The following is a 20,273-nucleotide window of genomic DNA, read 5'->3' as shown; positions in this document are numbered from 1 at the left end:
ATTCATTTCATCTTTTAGGAGAGACAGAACCCTAACATCTTTATTAAGATGATACCATAACATATTTAATACTAGGGGCGGAACAACGAAGGAACAATGAAACAATGTCCATGAAAGTCGAGATCAATATCCCACGGTGCCCGATTTTTGGGATACGATAGACAAATACTCCGGCATGGGGAAGTGAATTCTGAACTAGCAATACATGGAAAACATCAAAATCTCAATATGTTGAACCTACGAAGTTGAAGATAGTTTCGACTAAAAAGATAAAAGCTTTAGATAGTGGCTCATAGATCAGAAGACTCGGTTAACCGATCTACAGAAGAACCGGCCAATTCCTCAATCAAGCAAATCAGACGCTGCTGTTTTCTTAAATGGATCGGCTCGTGTCAGCTGCCCAATCAAAGCTTTGTTGGGAAATATATTATCTGACTTCATTCTCTCCCAGAGTCCATAGGCTGGAGCATTGGCATTTATGTAGGCCTGGACAAGACATTGGAACTGACGAAGTCGAGCTATGTAACCGACCTGTCTCATCCTATACAATATTTTTTCTGAGTTATGAACATCACCCCTCTTTGAATATTGTTCCATTATAGCCATATAAGAAGTAAACAGTGGCTTCTTCTGGCTCTTCTCAGCAGCCTTCGCCAAAATAGAGTCAGCCTTTTCAACCTCTCCAGTTCCCACATAGAGTTTTACAAGTGCATCCCAAGTCAATGGGCCAATTTCACAATTGTTATCTGCCATACGCTTCACAAGATCTTTGCCCTTTGCAATCATATTATGGTTCGTATACACCTTTAAAAGCACTGCATACTGCTTGGAAGAAAGTCTATTCCAGGTTTTCACCATCCTATCAAAAATTGCCTCTGCTTCTTCAATGTTATTCAGCTTTCCCCAAGCTTCAATTGCAGCCATGCATTCTTCAACCCTAGGATTTGATGCACAAGCATTCCAAACTCTCCTCACTTCATCAACCTGACCCAGTTCTGCATACAGGGGAAGCAAAGCTCGGCAAGCCCAGAGGTTCTCCTTTAAATCACCCCCTTCTATCTCCTTCAACATAGCCTCAGCTTTTTCTTTCAGTCCGCCAAAGGCATAATGCCTAGCCATGATAGCTTTAACAGTATATTCTGGTTCAATGCCTTCAGCCTTCATAGTCTTGTACACTTGCTCCATGCCGGCAATGTCATTGGCTTCGCCTTTAGCAGATATTAAGAGCTTATAAGTGAAGGCAGTCGGCTTCACATTTTCCTTCTCCATCAAAAGCAAGACATCTGCTATTTTTTTCTTGTCATGCTTCTTGTAAATAAGGAGCAACTGGTTGCACGTAAATGGGGAAATTGGGAATTCTAGATCCTTCATTTTGTTGAAAATGTCCTCGGCTTTCTTCAAATTGTTGGCAGCAACACAGTTAGCCAACAGGGTTCGGTAGATCAACTCACCTCTAAAGGATTGCGGGATCATCTCTACATACTTCTCTGCCTTCCAGAGGCCACGTACTTTGCCAATCAAGTCCAGGCGAGATGCATAATCTTTTTCGGTAAATTCAATCTGCTTATGTGCCTCCAACCACTCTGAGACCTGCAAATCAACAGAGCATAACAGAACTTCAAATTCTCAGTCAGCACAATGTCCTTCTAAGGACTCGAAATCTAACAGAATAAAGCAACATGCATTTGTGGTGCCGGGAATAGTCTGATGCCATGAAGTGCCATGTTATTTACACTGCACTCTAAGAGCTAAGGTAATAACTCCAATGATCATTTTGTCCAGTTAACGTCAGTGTTATCGACCATCATGTTTCTCTTACTCATCCTACCCTCTCGTGCAGAAGCATTAACCAATAAGATGCAGAACCCAAGAAGTAAATCTGTGTCATGAGTCATGACTACAAAACAAGAAGCTATTAAACTCGGAACAAGAAAAAGGACATCAATGCTACACGACCAAATACGAAACAGGCAGACTTGAACTATTTCCTTGATATAATGTAATTTGATGAATGACCAAATTTGTTATGAAGAAAAGGAAGCACTACTGAAAAACAATGTTCTAGAGTAGAAATAGATTGCAATTCTAAGATTATGGAACAACATTTCGGAGATTTCATATAGAAAGCTAGAAGTCACGTTTACAAGTGAACAGCGGTGGAGCTATTCAAGGGCAAGAGAGGCTTTGGCACCCACACCATTTTATAAACCTGATAATTAACCAAATTATATGAATAAATAAAAAAGTAGATCTTATAATCATCTAATCCGTGTGTGGAGAATTAATCTAAAATGTTCTCTAAAGTAGTGCAATTGTTCTGTATTTTTTGCCCCATCCACCCTTGCATGTGAACTAGAGATTTCCTTCTTTTTATTACATTCCTCCACAGAAAAGAGATGTGTTTCTTGCCCACCCCATCACTGACGAAGAGGCAATTAGCTGTTCTTCTATCCCATCAAGCCCACAGGTCAGCCACTTACACCTTATGCAAAAGAACTTTACTGATAAACTACACAAACACTCATAACAATTATCAAGGAAAGTGCCCTGGCCCATCTGAAGGAGGTCAATGCTCAAAATGCTTATATGACATGCCTGTAGTGTGGCTCATTTGATAATTCCTCATTCTCAATTTATTACAGTTGAGATGGGCAAACTATGTGCTTCACCAAAAAATGACAGACTAATATGAGAAGCTTTGATCATGAGCTACAAGTCCTACAACTCATACAACAGCAAGGAGCCATGGGCGAAAAACAGCCCAAATTGTGATTATATGGATACCAGGCTTTTCGATGGAAAATGAACATGATACAATACTGTGATTATATGGTATGCACATCATTCATTCTCCGATGATGCAAAATGTGATTATGTGATACAACAAATTTCAAGCTAAGCCAAGTGAACATGAATTCTGGAAAAAGACATACACCATATGGTCCCTATTCTAGTTCACAAGCAAGGGAACAAGCATCATGCATCTCTTTCAATGATCCAAGCTTGAAGTAAAGAGTACTGAAGCACTCAGAGACAATTCTGCAATGAGTACATAAAGCAATGGTTGTCTCCCCGAGAAAATCTTTTTGCACTATGTTATAATCCAAAAATCAAATAAAATTAAATAAGCTATAAATATTTTTTTACGAATATATATATATATAATCCCACAACTAAGACTTAGTAGAAGCTATATTGGACATGTAAATAAAACTCAAGCTTAATTTTTTTTTTTATAAAGTAAAATTAAAAGAAAAATAAATAAAGGAAGTTCACACTTATGCCTCTTCTTTTCACATAAGGAAATATGAAATTCAGACTCATGTGACAAGCAACAGTCCTGAAAGAATCACCAACGAAATACCCCATCTAGAAGCCCATTTACTCCGAAATTTAGACAAAAATGGAATTGTGAAAAATAGTTGAGAATAGCTTAAACCACAAGACTCAAAGCATAAATATAAGAACATGTAAGATCACCTGCAATGCCCTCCCAAACATCTTTCGACGGCGTAAGTGTATCATGGCCAATGAGATATCTGCCCTGCTTAAATCATTTCCTTCTCCAACCCACTTATCCAGTGCAGAATGGACAGACAAACCCGGAAATTCCATGATGGCTTTGAAAAGTGCTGAATCCAACCTTCTCCGTGGTGACCGTTTCCCGTGTGGATCACTCTCTGACTCTGATAACTCCAGCTCATTTTGAGAAGGCCCAATGTCTTCTTCATCATCAGAAACTTCTGGTCCAGAGACTAATGCATCTTCAGATTCATTGTCTGTATTGCTGACCTGAATTGCCTCAGCAGTAGGTGGGGTTTCAAGTTCAGAAAATCCATCTTCCAGGTCATCATCCTCTCCGCTGCTTTTTGTACCAGCATGTGAAGAAAGGCTGCGTATATCTACAGAGAGCTTTGACAAAATATCTGTTGTGTAGTAGAATCTCTTGGAGGGTAGATATTCGCCAGACACCGACTGAGGGGACTCAAGGAAACAAGGCTTTTCTTGTATGAAAGCAAGTGGTATCTCCAAATTAGCACAACAAGCCTGAGAAGTCCCAATGCTGAATCCCTGCTTCCTGGTGAAACAAGAAGAAAAAATAAGGATTCAGAAAAGCAGAATATGGCAGGCATAAAAGAACCAAAAAAGCTGAAGAATTGCATTAACACCATGTACAATGACACACACTATTTGCAACAAAAGGGCAAAGCTTAAAACCAGAGAAGAAGAAGAAGAAGAAGAAGCAACATAAACACCATGTACATTAATACATGGGTTTCTTCACTCTCCATCACTTAATAAATTCAATCAGCACACGTCTATATAGCTTCATGTTTTCATTTCTCCAAGACTTGCTCAAACGAAACTCAGGTAAACAAAATCTTTGAAAAAAATCGAACATCTATCGACCTATTAGATTCACCCAGCAGGAAAATCCAGGTAAGTTAATCGGTAGGTACAGAAAAAAATGAAAAACTATAAACTCGAGAGTGAAGATCAAATGAATCGACCATTTCTTAAAGATGTGCGACAACGAATCTTATTAAAGAAGAATACCTGCGAGGAAGGGATACACGACGAAGAGCCCACATGGCTGCTTGATCGCTGGTGTTGTGGATCTCTTAAACCCTAAAACAACTCCTCTCTCTCTCTCTCTCTCTCTCTCTCTCTCTCTCTCTCTCTGGGTTTTAGCTTTAATATTCCTCTCTTGCTTGGGCCTGCACGTTCCCGCCCTAGGTCGACCTGCCCAAACCCGATTTTTTTTCTCTGATGCAAAACTTAAAAAAATTAATACATCCAGATCCATATGCCCTTGCTGATTTACCACTAACTCACCAAGTAACTGCAAACAAAATTGTTATTTACCATTCTATACTCTTATAACTCAAACCGGACTTGCTAATTAAAATAGAAAAAATTATCATTTTAATCCTGAAATATTTAAAAACTTTAACACTAAGAAAATTAATAAGAATAAAATAGTCAAATTATAAAACAACACATAATAGATAAATAATTTTCAAATAACTACCACTCATGTGTTTAGTAATTACCCACCAATATCCCCATTAACTACATACGTAATGAAAAAACCTTATCTTCACTATTTGCAATAAGATGCTTGTATTGGTCCTTATTTATTTATAAAGGTTTTAAACATTTTGTAAAATAAATTTACCCCACACACACTGTGTGTTCATTCTAGTTTTGAATTATTTGGTGATCTAAAAGTTTCAAATTAGGCTAAAGTGATAAAACGATAGTAGAATCAGACGCCGGATGGTGTTGCAAACGAAGTAGGAAACTAATCTCAAGTGAGAGCATGTCATTTATGTGATCCCAGTTTAGAAGTGATCCTTTACTATCCATAATTGAGACTTGAGAGATGCCATGATTGCCATCTAGCAATCCTTTAGTTTTTAAAGTGGGCTCTTTTTGTCAGGCACGCAAGATATATTTACTGAACATGAATGCTCGTTATATTGGAAGACAAGGTAAAGCTCGTGGTTAACAAAATAACTTTATTAATAAGCTTCACTACGTACCTAGGTAAACTGTTTGTTCTATACATTTATATAATTATTTATTTATCTTCTATGTTATACTATATAATCTTCCTAATATTCTTTTAATTTATTACAAGTTGATATTTCCAATGCCGTAATTGACTCTCAGTTGTAGGCATTAAATAGACAAAAATAGTATTGATTGTGCTTAGTTCGGCTCTAGACCCTAGTGAAATATCAAATATGTAAGTATTTTTAGAACTAATGACGTTTCTGAATCAGTAGACAAATTCTATCTACAAGACAATGAAGACCATGAGATCTACACTTGAAAAGACAACTGCAACATTTTTACAATGATATTATTCAGCTGAAGAATTTAAAGCTTTGTTAACTGTTTCTGAAATGGCTCAGCAGTTAGTGAAAACTAGAAGATCAATGACATACCAACTAGTTTATAGTGGTTGATGCAGATAGAAATAAGGTTTAGACGGACATAAAAAACCTAATAGAAAATATTAGAATCAATTAGACACAAACTAGAATAGACTAGCAACTACGGGCACATCAATAAGAAATAAGAGAAACTTCTCTTAATACATGAGTTTAATTAATAACTTGAATACATCTTTATCAAATTACAGTCTATGATGTGTCTTATATAGGCATTGAAATAAACCTATTATATTAAAACTAGGAAATAATACCTTCTTTGCTAAGATTAGAAAATTTATATTCTAAAAAAAACTTAAAATCCTAATTAATATTCCGGGAGAATTACTATTATACCCTTATGTGTGTCTTAGCCTAATAGGTTTCCTGTTAGGAGATAGATTAGCATCTCCGTAATAGATTAGGACTCCGAATCCTACGGGATTGTGGTTTTTTATTGCCTATATATAGGCCCCCATATCATTCAATAATACACAATTATTTCATCCTGAAACACGTTATCAGCACGTTGTCCTAAAACCCTGAACTTTTAGAGCCCTAGAAATTTTTTCTCTTCTCCACCGCCGGCCGCCGTCGTCTCCGGCCTCCGGCATCTCCTCGTCGGCACAGCCCCTGCTCGTCGTTGTTGCAGCCCCCCCCCCCCCCCCCCGCTGCTACCCCCGCATCCCTGCGCGCCGCCAGCCTCGCTGCCCCTGCATCACCTCTGCATGCTGCCCTGCGACCCCCCAGCTGCCCCCTGCAGGCCCTGTTCGCTGCCCCTGCACGCACGCAAGAAGCCCCGCACGCAGCCATGCACGCTGCCCCTGCATGCACCCCCGCAGCCCCGCGCGCAGCCCCTGCACGCTGCCCCCGCGCATGCTGCCCCTACAGCCCCTGCACGCTGCCCCTGCAGCCCCGCGCGCAGCCCCTGCACGCTACCACCGCAGCCCCGCGCGCAGCCCCTGCACGCTGCCACCGCAGCCCTGCGTGCATCCCCCGCAACGCAGCCCTGCACGCACGCACGCAGCCCTGCACGCACCCCTGCTGCCCCCGCATCGTAGCCGCATGCAGCCCCGCACGCATATTCTGCCCTACGGCCCCTGCAGCCCCTGCGACCCCCCCTGCTGCCCCTGCACGCAGCCTCCGCAGCCCCACAGGGTATCCTCCGCATTCGCTCCGCAAAAACATCTTCTTGCCCCGAAAAACCCCGCATCAGAGGATTCAAAATTGCTCCTCCCGCATATATACGCAATGAACGCGAACTGCACAAGCAAACTCTTCGCTCAAGAGAAGCTACTCCCGTCTTCTCTACCCTTTTGGGCCTTTAAATTATTTCTCTTTTTTCCTTTTTATTTTCCTATTGCTTATTAAATCATTTATTTGCACGTTTTCATTTTCTAACTATGTTTCACGTGCTTGCGTAGGAAAAGTGATCACTCGTCGTACTATGGTGATGACATTCATGCCGAGATGGATGACACTGTCATCTACATACGATTTTGATCGTATCCTCCCAAGATTTTATGTCATCGGATGAAGATCGAAAAGGAATTCATCAAGCAACTTCATGCATGACGATCGATTTGCAGTGCAATTTACTTATATGCGGTCTATTTGGCAGACCAACAAGTATGTTTTTCTTAAAGTTGCTGCTTTTGAACATATATATATATATATATAAATTATCGGGCGCTATTAGCCTTTTTTTTCCATGTCTTCTTTTCCGGCTTTTCTTATAACGCCGATGAGACCAAAGAGGGATATGATTCCCCTCTTGGTCGACGTTTTTCGTGTGACGGTCCTGGGGGAGTCACGTTATTATTTAAAAAGGAATATATCGATTTCGTGTGGTCGCCTGAGTGCACCGCTGTTTTGGGTGCGATCATGAGAATCGCCGATATGCATCGATTATTTTGTGACCATATACATCACAACCCTTCTAATTCCGGTTACATACTTGAATAGTTTCGATTATTCGAAACCTATACAACCCTCGTTTCTTATGGATGCGTCGCCATCGTGACTGTTATTTGAATGTTTGAGTTTCTTAAACTCATGTCTATAAACGATAATCTCAAGGTCTACGTACTCATTTATTTGAGTTGATTCATTACTCTGATGCAGCACTATTTGCTGACAAAAAGATCCCAAAAATAACGAATTCTATGGGACACACTTAAAAGTGATTTAATGAACGTCTATGACGACGTATTACCAGAGTTGACCTTGAAACATGCTCCACATTCGAGAAACACATGTCATTTATTGGCACCTGTATCTATTTCTCGAGGGAATTTTGGAGATGGAAACGTAACATTCTTCCATTCTCAAGTAAGCACATTTTTGAGCCTCAGGCTAAGGCTCCGCCCAATCAGATATGCAAGATTTTGTTGCTACAGACTTTTGATTAGTCAATCTATTTTGACTATGTCTTCTGCTTACTATTTTTCAAGTATGACGTTGGCATTGCCATGATTATTGCTCGACTTTAGCTTAAGTCGTCTATTGGAATTGGAAGCTTGTTTGCGTTGTATTAAATATTGGCATATTCTATAAAATCTCTCGTATTTCTTGTTTACAAGATTGACTCGTGAGAATTTTATTTGCCTTGGCTTAGCATGCATGGTCAACGTTGCAACTCACGTGGTTTTTAAATTGGCCGCTTTTGGGTTACATGGGACCCCAATAGCACTACATTGTGATTTTGGACTTTGAAATTTGGAAAACGGAACTCGGAACGTGAAAATTGACGTCGTTTTTCCCGGTTACTCTTCCGGCGTTTCCGGAACGTTTTTTGATGTTTAACCGGCGTATTCGCCGCCTTCCGGCCATATTCCGGCGTTTCCGGCACCGCCATCCGGTTCCGGACGGCGTTCCCTGTCGGACCTGAAGTTATGGCCTCCATACCGGCCAGGTCCGGCCACTGCCGGCCGGATTTCCGGCAATCGGTGCCGCCGGCTTTCGACGAGTTTTTCCGACGTTTTTTTTTCCGTCGTTTCTCGTCATGTTTTCCGCATATTTCAGCAGTTCTTTCTGTCACGTTTTCCCAGTCCAAATTTCACCCGGTTTTGAGTTAATTTGACATGGTTTTCCGGTTAATTTTCCGGTTTTCTCCAAGTCGTTTCATAGCTCAAATGATTTTATTATTATTGGTGACCACCCGCACCAAATGGAAGGTTTTCCACCGTAATTGTTTGGTTTTCAACTGCTCCAATACCATGTTTTTCCAACTCTTGAGTTGAAGAATGTAGTTTTATTGCCATGTGATACATTCGATGGGATTGCCATTTGTTTCAATCCCCTCTCTTACAATATCCTACGGCGTATTGTGTAGAGAAGTTCACCGCATTGTTTACTCTCTTAATCTTCATTTTGAGAATGTCCCGCCGTGAAATCGAGTGTCTTGCTAATTGCGTAACCACCCACACTGTCCTACGGCGCAGGTAGTTGTTTTACGGATCTCGTGCGGAGATTGTGTTGTATATCTTCGTGCCTTGCTAAGTTTTAAAGGCCATTCATGCCAATGATGGATTTTCATCTTGATATTTGTGTTAAGAATGGAGAGGAATAAATCTGTCAGATTTCATTGACAGTATCTTTTTCAAGCTTCGACAGTAGCTTTGTTAGCCTGCAGACATCGTTTTGCTTGCCTGCAGCAGTAGTTTTATGTAACTCAAGATTCTTTAAATCATGGGTTCGGTTTTACTGTCTTCTCGGTTTTGACATGATCGTTTTTTGGTCATTTTGAACAATATATGATGATTCGAGTTCTTTGAAATTCACATTATCATCTATTTTTCATGTTCACGAAGCGATTGGAGGACCACCTCACCCATGCTCCACACGGTGAGGCCGAGCCTATCCGTGCCATGCACGGTGAGGCCGAGCCTGCCTATTTCGGCAGCTCCATGACATTAAGGCCGTCGGTGGCGGCATCCCCTCCTTCACAGGAGCTTGTGATGCCTCCCGTGTCTTCTAATGCCTCCATGACAATCTCTGATGCCAATCGCTCATTTTGCAAAGCTTGTTCTTTTGCTAGATTTCAAGGAAGTCCTTATTTGCTAAGGCTCCAACCGAGAACATTCCATTCTTACAAAGTATTTAAGGTGACATTAGTGGACCCTATCTAACCGAATACGGACATTTTTCGGTATTTTTATGGTATAGGTTAAGAGCATCGACGCGTTGGTCACACGTCGCTTTGCTTTCCACAAGAAACGCTGCATTCGCTAAAGTTTTTAGCTATGATCATCATACTAAGGGCTCACCACCCTTCCCATCCTCTCAAATCTATTTGATTGGATACCGTTGGAGAGTTCACCTCCACGACTTTGATGATTTCGTTTTGCATATCTACTGGGATCGTCGTTGAACATAGTATTCCTCATGTTCATTCACTGCACGATCTAGCAGAGCTCGGCCTTGGTTATGGGTACTAACCTGCCGATTTTTGCATGGAGATATGTAATGATGTTGCATGCAGCGACACTTATTCGTTTTAGACCCACAACTTGCCAAACGTTTAGTGCGTACCAGATGGTTACTGGATACGATCCCAACGTTCTTTTCCTTAAACGCCTATTTGGTTAAAGTTGTTTATGTGCCTCTATTGTAGTTATCTCAATGGGTCTACTTGAAACGATTAAGTATTCTGGTTGGTTATGATTTATGAATCACCAACACTTGTCCGCTATTTCCAATCTACAACTGTTGATCTCTATCTTGCGATATTAGCAGACGGTCACTTTGATGAGACATACTTCCCGTCGTTAGGGGGAGATATGGAATGCTCCCATTCTGGTTTTTAACGCCAGGAATTGACGTGGTGTGGCACTATGTCTCATTAAGATCTCGCACTACTCAAAGTGAGCGAATGTGCAACGCATTATCGACCTCCAGAAAGTCAAAGATTCGATGCTCAATGACTTTACCGATATTGCGAAAGTGACGAGATTGCACATAAATGATGTGATGTGCTGGTAAGGTTGGGACTCTCAGAATATGAGAGAATTTCATATGACCTGGTCCTAGCACCGTTGGCACCATCCCTGACAGTGGGAAGGAAGCCGGCGATGGCACCATCGTACGCTGTGGTGTTGTCGGCGCCCGTGGTATTGTACCACAAAACAAGGGCGGCAAACGCAAAGATGGACTAGTAAGGGTCATAGCTTCGGTCTTGGCTCCTGCCTAGATGAGGGGGAGACCATTATTCTCTGGAATCAAAACCAGAAAGAAGCGAAGTGCGTAGGCACAAGTATTTCGCCCATCATCAAGAGATATTCTCTAAACATGTGTATCAACTAAGTTTCTGTGGGACGCTACAGACTCCTTTTGTTGATGTTAGAGAAGAATAGAAATCCCACAAATTGATCGTATACAACGCGCGCGCGTGTTTAATGGATTGATCTCCCATGATTGATGATGTATTCGCTTATGCTCTTATTCCGTTGTAAAGCATCAACGATGAGCAACTTGACCGAAGTGGAAAGAATCAATACAGGTTGAACTAGACTTGTTATGTTGGTTGTTGTTCGTAAGTGTAATGAGAAAGATGAAGTCATGCGATATATGCAGGACTTATGGCGCAAAGATTGTCTCATTATCCTAGTATTGAGTACGATGAGTTATATTCTCTCGTTATGGACATAATTGCTTTCCGCTACTTGATCAGTAGTAGTGTCCATGAAAACTGATTTGCAGCATATGATAGTGGTCATAGAATATCTGTAAAGGGATCTTGATGCAGATATGAGAGTGCCCGAGGGACTTTAAATGCCTCTAGACCACGGAGAGATTATGTAATCAGATTGCGACGTTCGAGAGAACGTAGTACAATCGGTTGCAAGAACTCATACCCATATGTGTTCATATGAAGCTAATTCTTGATTCTCTATTCCGTCTAAGTATAGATGATGAAGAGATTCAATGAGCTATACATTCATGCATGCTAGTGTTGTTGGGACACTATTGCTTTCATTATGACGTGATTAACTATGCGCCTATGCATTGTCATTGGACTTGCATTGCTTCTTTGACATAGGTTTAGTTCTACACTTAGTGAACCAACACAAATCCTATCCACACCAACGCCGCCAGCAGCTCCAGCAACATCAACGTACGCTTTGGTGTAGCAGTCGACACTGGTAGCGTAGAGGATGCGTACGGTTCCGTCTTGGACCAAAATCAGTCCTTCATTGGTCCATTCCCCCATTCTATTCGCGAAAGACACATTAAATGTGACAAATCAGAATCTGTCCAGTTTCGTAGGTCAACTTCAACGAGACCTACACGACAGCTCGCTCGATGAAATTTGATGAAATTAGTACCATTGGAAAGGTCTATGTGTCTACTTTCAAGGGACATAAACCTTTCGTTAATAGCTATCATATTGAGTGAGTTATGGCCGTTTTAGCAAAGTAGGACAGTCCTATCCGGAAATTTGCAAGTCAGTCAACTTCGACAGAGCATTGTGAACTGCTCCGATCGGATGAGGTTGTGAACCTTATGTCACTGGAAAGCCACAGGTGTCTACTTTTCAGAACATTTTACGGTTCGCTGATACCTATTTTCACGAAGAAGTTATGGCCGTTTAAGTGACTGAAGGTCATTCTACCCGAGAATCTGATTTTCATTGCAAACTCTTGTTTTGAGTTGTTATGCAATCTTGTTTCCTAAGATCTAAGTTTGGCTAAGTATAGCATGGATGATCTAAGGATGTGTGGCTAGATTAATGGTTAATCATTAGCCCAAGACTACGTTTGAGAAACATGTAATGAACGTTGTGTACGTTGTTCTTTGTACTCCATGATTATGGCACTAATCAGGGGGAGTTGTTTCGTAGACTTCAGGGGGAGTCTAGCTCACATGATGCTATCAAATGTAGACGGTGCATTGTGCTCTTTTTCCCTTCGATCAAGCTTTTGTTTTTACCAAAGAGGTTTTTATTTTGCTTGACAAGGTTTTTACCGAGGCAACGATGTGTGCACCATGCAACCTAGGCATGCGACACAAGGGGGAGTGTTCCGGGAGAATTACTATTCTACCCTTATGTGTGTCTTAGCCTAATAGGTTTCCTGTTAGGAGATAGATTAGCATCTCCGTAATAGATTAGGACTCCGAATCCTACGGGATTGTGGTTTTGTAATGCCTATATATAGGCCCCCATATCATTCAATAATACACAATTATTTCATCCTGAAACAATTAAAACATAAAACATAAATCCTGAATCTATTCCAATTTGATTCACGATACAAAATCTTACTTTTGCCCAAGTATCTCGATATATCCAAAACAGTAATTTTGTGATTGATTACTTCATTAAGAAGCCTATTTGAATACCAATATTCAAATCATTCTTCTTAATGTGACGACGTTTTTTTTCTTTTCGAGATTCTTTGCCGAGATTATCCGAAATCTCGTATTACATCAGTGGTTGTGTTGGTACTCACTTTTTCGGTTTCGACGACAACTGCATAATGGACATTTTCAGTTATGAAAATAGATAAAACTAGAATTCCCAATAGAATGGAGGGCGATTTTTTGACTGACTCTTTGATTATGTACATTAAAAAGGATATTGTTTGAAAATTTTAGCATAGACTCCATTAATGACTTCTTTTGTGTGCAAGAACAAGGAGTCCATTTTTGATGTATACTTTAGTTTTGAGAATTTATCATATGGACTAAGTTTCTATTGATATTTTTTTTAGACTGTCACCCACACTCAAAATTCCCGACTCCCCCACGGTGAGCATGATCAGCCAAACGATCAACCATAAGCCAATAGGGTTAGCCTCTCTATGAGTATGCCGGTAGATTAAAGTTTGAATCTTAGAAGTTGTTTGATATCAAGCTCAAGACTAGCTAGGTATGCACTAAGAAACGAAACCACAACCAGTCAACATATCTATCGATCAATATTTTAGAATCACCTTCCACCATGACATTTACGAAATGGTTGAGGACCGCAGTGTGCAAACCATCGGGCAAAACTATTGAGGTTGTATTAAGAATAGAAGTATGTCCAATGTATTTAGATGTTACTATAAGAGATTTTACGTGAATGATCTCAAAAGATGAAACCAATGATTTGTCAAATGTCACAAAACCATTAAAAATAAAACAAACAAAATGTAAGGATGTCATTTAACCATAAAGTAGAAGTCTGAGACAATTTGGGATTAGCCTTGACGTGGTAGTTTCATTGCAATTGCACAAGAATCTGATGTTAAAGCTTGAGTAAGGCCGAGTTTGGCATTGTTTTTGGTCCGAAAGCACTTTTGATAAAAATGAGTTGTTTGGTAACTTCTCAAATTCTGCTTTTAATCGGAAGCGTTGTTGCTTACAAGTCACAACAGGAAATCAAAAGCTACATCTGAGCGGCTTCTCGTTGTCGCTTCTACGGAAACCGCATAAATGACGTAGATGATTAAATGAATCTTTCCTTGAGCCCGAAAATATCCTTCATTTTCTATAAGTTTAACAAGGTGCCCATATTACATTAGACATACCTTCCACAATTTATACTTGGGAACACTTTTTGTTAGCAAAGCTTCGTGTTGTTGTTGTAAGAAAACCAATAAAAATACAAATCAACCAAAAGTCCAAGACAACCGAATAGGTTAAATCACATCTAGCTTCAAAAATTATAAATATAGTCCATCAAGTGATATATGTTTAGAATTGTGGGTTTTTATTCCATTAGTGATATGGGTTATTACTCTTATTACTTCAAAGTAATTTATTCTTATTACATGGAAGGAAAAATAAAATAATGCACTAAATCAATAGTTAATATTACTTTATAAAAAATAAACATGAATTAAGAAAGATTAAGAGTTTTTTTTAATGCAAGTAATTTAACTACTTTTCATTTTGATTATAGGTGAAAGTATAAGTATATTTCAAGATATATTAAGTATCCATGTCTAAGTATATTCACAGTACTTTTAAAAAATAGTTTACCAAACATTAAAATCATTTTTACTCACAGCAATATTAAATACAATTTTGTTTACAGCAGACTTAAAAACAATTCTGCTCACGGTAATTGTCAAATTGGGCCGAGGACAATCATGAAGATAGGTTGTGAATTTGTTGACTTTTTCTTTACAGTACTTGCCAATTTGCCATTACATATTTTAATCTCTTTTATTTTATTTTTGGTTTATTTTCTCAAAATAAAGGCAAACCTAACCGAGAGAGAGAGAGAGAGAGAGAGAGAGAGAGAAGGGTCTGCAAATTGAGTAAAGGTCGTTGTTTGTTGCTTGACTGTGAAGATGAACGGCGGCCCATCTGGTTTCCGTACGTCCATTCCTTCCTTCCTTCCTTGATTACATTTCATAATTCATATGGAAAACCCAATACTAATTCACAATCCACAGACAATGCTCCTGTCACCCGCGCCTTCGTTATTTGCAGCGCTCTCTTCACCGTCTTCTTCGGGATCCAGGGCCGCTCCTCCAAGCTCGGATTGTCCTATCTGGTTTTATTATTACTTCCCTTTTTCGATCATTGTTTGAATCCAACATATCATCCAATCAGATTTGATGTTTCTCATCTGGACTTGAACAGGATATTTTTGGCAAGTTTCGCCTCTGGAAGTTAATTGTGTCAGGTTTTGCCTTCTCATCTACTCCGGAACTCATGTTTGGACTCTATCTGCTCTACTACTTCAGGGTCTTTGAGAGACAGATTGGCTCCAACAAGTATTCCGTGAGTTTTCACCCACTCCTACGTTATTCATGTCTTCTGCTTTGATGCTTGGTTTTTTTAAATATATATCAACATGTTCATACTTAATATGATTCAGAGTAGACAACCCTCTTAATGTCTTTAAGAGGCTACATCAATACTTGAAAGTTCAGATCACATGCAGCTCGACTTTTTTAGTGAAAAGTATAATTTCTATGGTGGAAAAATGAGGGTTGTGGTGCTAGGAAAATGTTGGGGAGTTGGAAGATTTTTTAGGGAACAAGAAACACAGAGGCGGATCGTTTTTGCCTTGTGGGATAAAGTCCTTTCTTTGGCCTCCTTTTGGTCATCTGTTTCTTATGAGTCTAGGAATTATTCTATTCATCTATTAGGATTGTAAAACTGAGTACCGATGCTGTCTTAGGTCAGTCAACATATGAAGAGTGAAACTTAATCGATAACTAAAGATTTCCTTTTTCGCTTTTATATGTTGATTTCTTTTATTATAGTCTGCTTTCACCGTACAGGTGTTTATCTTGTACTCTGTGACGGCATCATTGCTGTTTGAGATCCTCGCTATAGCATTCCTCAAAGGTTTGTTTTGCTTTTGAACTATATTCCTTCTTTCTTAATCTATTCAGTCTTTTGGCTTGTGAAGTTTTGTTTATCAACCTGTCACATTGCCCTTTGTTATTCTCTTTTGCCTGTCTTATGTCTCTGGTTCTTAGACACCTCGTTTTCTTTCATGCAAGTCTATTTTCTTTGCATCAGAATACATTGATTTATTTATTTATTTCTGATCTGATACATAGTGGTGAAAACATCTTCATCACAAAACTTAATATGGCAACTCTGTTAAATAACTTGTCATTCCTCCAGTTTATGGCAACATGGATATTAACGTGTGTTACTGTGTGAACTTTTATGATGTTGATTGCTCATTGGACTTAGGAAAAACTGTGTTATGCAAATATACTTTGCACAGTTTCTTATTTATCAGTTTTAGTTTATTTAATATGTTTTTTTCATTTTAATTATTCATTGGAAAGTCTTTCTCTGTCAATATAAATGTCGAAAGTCTGTATTGCACTGACAAAATTGGTCTGAAAATCACTCGTCTTTTGCAGATCCTGCAGTAAACCTAGTGACATCGGGACCATATGGTCTTATATTTGCATCTTTTGTTCCCTTTTTCTTTGACATTCCAGTTTCAACACGTTTCCGCGTATTTGGTGTGCACTTCTCAGACAAGTCTTTTATCTATCTAGCAGGCCTTCAGGTAACAAGTTAATGTGTACCACTTAACCATCTATGGTGAAAAAGATGTGCCTGTAACTGCTCTTTTGTCCCCTTCTAACCTTGGTTTCGCCCTTGCAGCTTCTTTTATCATCTTGGAAGAGATCGGTCTTGCCAGGGATGTGTGGCATCCTTTGTGGCTCCTTGTATCATCTGAATGTCTTCTGTATCCGCAAAGCAAAGGTCATTTTCAACCTTATGTCTTTAATTAAATATTGAATGGGAAGAAATAATCATGTGTTGTTGTTTTTTTATTGTTTTTTTTTGCCTCTTATTTGTATTCATTTTAGCTTTCATCTCAATACAAAGCTTGCTTCATAATCATTTTGTACAATTGATAATTCTTTTCTCAATCAGATATCTACCCGTAGATAATGCCTTGGTTATACAAAAGTAAATGTAACATTGCAAACTGTGGTGTGAGAGACGTTTTATTCCTTAATACAGAAGGTTTAGTATGACCATGCGTGTTCCTCTTTTGACAATTAATGTGGCTTTATTATTGTTTTGCATTCTGTGGTAGCTTGATCAGCAATAGGGGTTAGGCATATACCTATAATCCTATATCGTTGGGTTTTGACGTGGTTACTGCTTGTTTTTATTCTTATAATCCATAACTTTAATTAATTGGGGGAAAGATACAATGAATGGGAGCAGGGGTTCACTGATGTATCACTACTCTTGACAATATGGGACATCTTAAAAAAAACATGGAAACAGAAATGAATTGCAATAGAAACAAACAACACTTCTAAAGCACAACAGCTTTCCAATCTTACCATATAGCATACAAAGTGTCGTCTCTAAACTCAGGAGAAGCTGATGCTCAGAGCCTTTATGTAACAAAGTCAAATTTCGTGGCTCCAATTGCAAAGTTATCTAAATTTACTTCTGTTTTTTTTTCATAATACATTATATAGCTTTTTTGTGTAAGTGAACTAAAGTTGTCAAACCATCTTTTCTAAACTTTCTACTTTGTCAAATGATGATGCATGCAGGGTTTGTGTTATTGCAGAATATGATTTGGGCGTGTGTTTTAATGTCTGTGCGTGTGTTTATATTTATGATATATATTTGTCCCTAACAGTGTAAAACAATACTTTTGCAATTTAGAGGTTTTTAGTTAATCTAATTTGCTCATGACTTTATTACAGTTCCCTGAACTTATTGCATCTTTCTTTTCACGACTTTCGTTGCCAACAATGGGGAGTCTGCCAGCAGCACCATCTAGAAATGTTGCGGGAAGTACACCATCGTTCACGGCACGGCAAGTGGAGGCAAGATTTCTACTCTTCCTTAATACACGTCAGGCCTTCCATTTACTAAATTAATATTGGATCAACAATTGCTGATATAACTTGATTTCTATTATCTTAGGATCTTTTGAACAGATATTACTCATCTAGTTAAGGTCAGATCTGGGCTTTCGAATCTGATCTGGCCCAAGTTGGGTGGAAAAAATTACAATGGAAGCCTAAGTCTGAGTCCCAACTCTTTTTGGTCGAAAGTAAAGTCTCCATGGTAGTTTAAGGGTCTTTCAAGAGTCATTTTGAAATTATGAAGAGTAATTAACTAATTATGAGTATTGTTTTTAAGAGTCTGTTTAAGTCTATTAATTAGTTTTTAATCGAGTCTTAAGGTGTTTTAGAGTCCAAGGATTATGCATTCTCAGACTAAAATTACAGCTACTGTTTGTTAAGCCCAATGAAAGAAAATTGATTTCTTGTTGCCTGTTGCTTTGGTCTCTCTTCTTGTACCTATTTTTCTATACTCTCCCCCCACTTCCCTCGTTCTATATCTCTTTTTTACAGCTAAACTGTTTCTTTTAAAACCTTACTACTTAATTTCTCAATACTCCTAAACCCACCCTAATCATACTCTCACCGTGTCTCATTGCTGTATCATGGGTATAATGCAGAAGTTTTAAAAACTTATGTTGTGGACACTATTTTGTTGATATGGGATAATATTTTAAATGTTTTTTCCACATCGTCATATTTTTTTAATTCATTTCAGAGAAATTATCCCTCTCCCATGTTGCCTACCTCAGAGCCAACGGAGGATGCCATTGCTACCCTTGTTTCTATGGGTTTTGATAGAAACTCTGCCAGACAAGCACTAGTGCAAGCCAGAAATGATGTCAATGCGGCCACAAATATCCTTTTAGAACCACAGGCCCACTGAACTGTATTTCTTTGACGATGAACGTGAAATGTTTTGATTGAATGGAAATACAGTCTTAACTCAGGTGGCAAAAATTCAGAGGACTGACTTTGATGATGTGCTTTCAGAAATGCAACGAGGCATTTACCATTCTCAAGTGTTTATTTGCTCTATAATACTTGTTTTTGGTTTCTTTTTCCCTTGGTAGGTATCGTATTAGGGATGTATTCTCCATTGATAAGAAAAGTAGGAGGTTGTAGAATTATTACATGACATCAGAAGCATGCACATGTGGTTGAAAGAAAGCTAGAGATGTACAGTAGCAATTATTGCATTTAGGGTGTTAAATATATGGAATTTACCTTTGGTACGACTGAGATTGTTCCAGTATTCTTGTGGATAGCTTGCATTTTTTTTTTGGGTAAATTCCTCCTATGGTACATGATGTTTGGCTACTTGGACAATTTGGTACCTGATGTATGAAAGCGGACAATTTGGTACCTAAAGTTCTCAAATTTAGGCCATTTTGGTACCTCTATCAATTTTGACCATATTTTCAGAGTTATTTCCGTCATTCTAGTCCTAAATTCATTAAATTCACATTTTTCTTCATTTCTTCCTATAATTGCCTTACTTTGGAGATAATTAAATTGATATATCTACTCCACTTAGCATCTACTTCGCATATATCGAAAATATTTTTTTTCTTAATATACTTATTGTATCCTAATTATTTTCTGCAAAGGAAATAAATTGCCTTTATGTAATTGTAATTTTTATCAATTTTTTTTTAATTACTTATAATTAAAATTAATTTAGATTGATAGCTACATTATGAAAACTTATATACGTAAATCATCACAGATACTAAGTGGATGAGTTATCAAATTTTTAGTGATAACTTAGAGACAATTTGGAGGTATTATAAAAAAATGAAGTAAAGTTGAGATAAGATGATGGAAATAACCCTGAAAATATGGTCAAAATTGATATAAGTATTAAAATGGCCTAAATTTGAGAACTTTAGGTACCAAATTGTCCGCTTTCATACATCAGGTGCTAAATTGTCCAAGTAGCCAAACATCAGGTATCATAGGAGGAATTTACCCTATTTTTCGTGGTTCATTTCCTGAAGATAAACTAATCCCGGTTTTTATTCTCATTAATATATGATCCGAG

At 38.7% G+C, this 20,273-nt stretch overlaps 2 protein-coding genes across 3 annotated transcripts in view; one reads left to right on the top strand and one right to left on the bottom strand.

Moving 5' to 3' along the window:
* The window catches only part of LOC126798699 (rhomboid-like protein 20), a 271,709-nt gene extending 252,265 nt beyond the window's left edge, over positions 1-19,444 (top strand). The window contains exons 2-9 of one of the 2 annotated variants that reach the window (XM_050525735.1): positions 15,186-15,245; positions 15,326-15,426; positions 15,516-15,656; positions 16,163-16,229; positions 16,763-16,914; positions 17,013-17,114; positions 18,086-18,208; positions 18,948-19,444. In XM_050525735.1, coding sequence (XP_050381692.1) covers positions 15,221-15,245; positions 15,326-15,426; positions 15,516-15,656; positions 16,163-16,229; positions 16,763-16,914; positions 17,013-17,114; positions 18,086-18,208; positions 18,948-19,115 — 879 coding nt within the window. In that variant the 5' untranslated portion in view covers positions 15,186-15,220 and the 3' untranslated portion in view covers positions 19,116-19,444. The remainder of the gene's footprint in view (positions 1-15,185; positions 15,246-15,325; positions 15,427-15,515; positions 15,657-16,162; positions 16,230-16,762; positions 16,915-17,012; positions 17,115-18,085; positions 18,209-18,947) is intronic. The other variant, XM_050525736.1, reaches the window with a different exon arrangement.
* On the bottom strand, positions 106-4,655 carry LOC126798690 (pentatricopeptide repeat-containing protein At1g80270, mitochondrial-like). The gene is made up of 3 exons (XM_050525725.1): positions 4,558-4,655; positions 3,481-4,078; positions 106-1,590 (listed from the first exon to the last, which is right to left on the bottom strand). Exons 1-3 carry the CDS (start codon positions 4,590-4,592, stop codon positions 343-345), a joined length of 1,881 nt encoding a protein of 626 aa, XP_050381682.1. The 5' UTR covers positions 4,593-4,655; the 3' UTR covers positions 106-342.
* Positions 19,445-20,273: the final 829 nt, after the last annotated feature.

The sequence above is a fragment of the Argentina anserina genome, chromosome 6 (assembly GCF_933775445.1).
Source record: "Argentina anserina chromosome 6, drPotAnse1.1, whole genome shotgun sequence".
Taxonomy (NCBI): Eukaryota; Viridiplantae; Streptophyta; class Magnoliopsida; order Rosales; family Rosaceae; genus Argentina; species Argentina anserina.
This window is presented reverse-complemented; position numbering and strand designations above follow the sequence as displayed.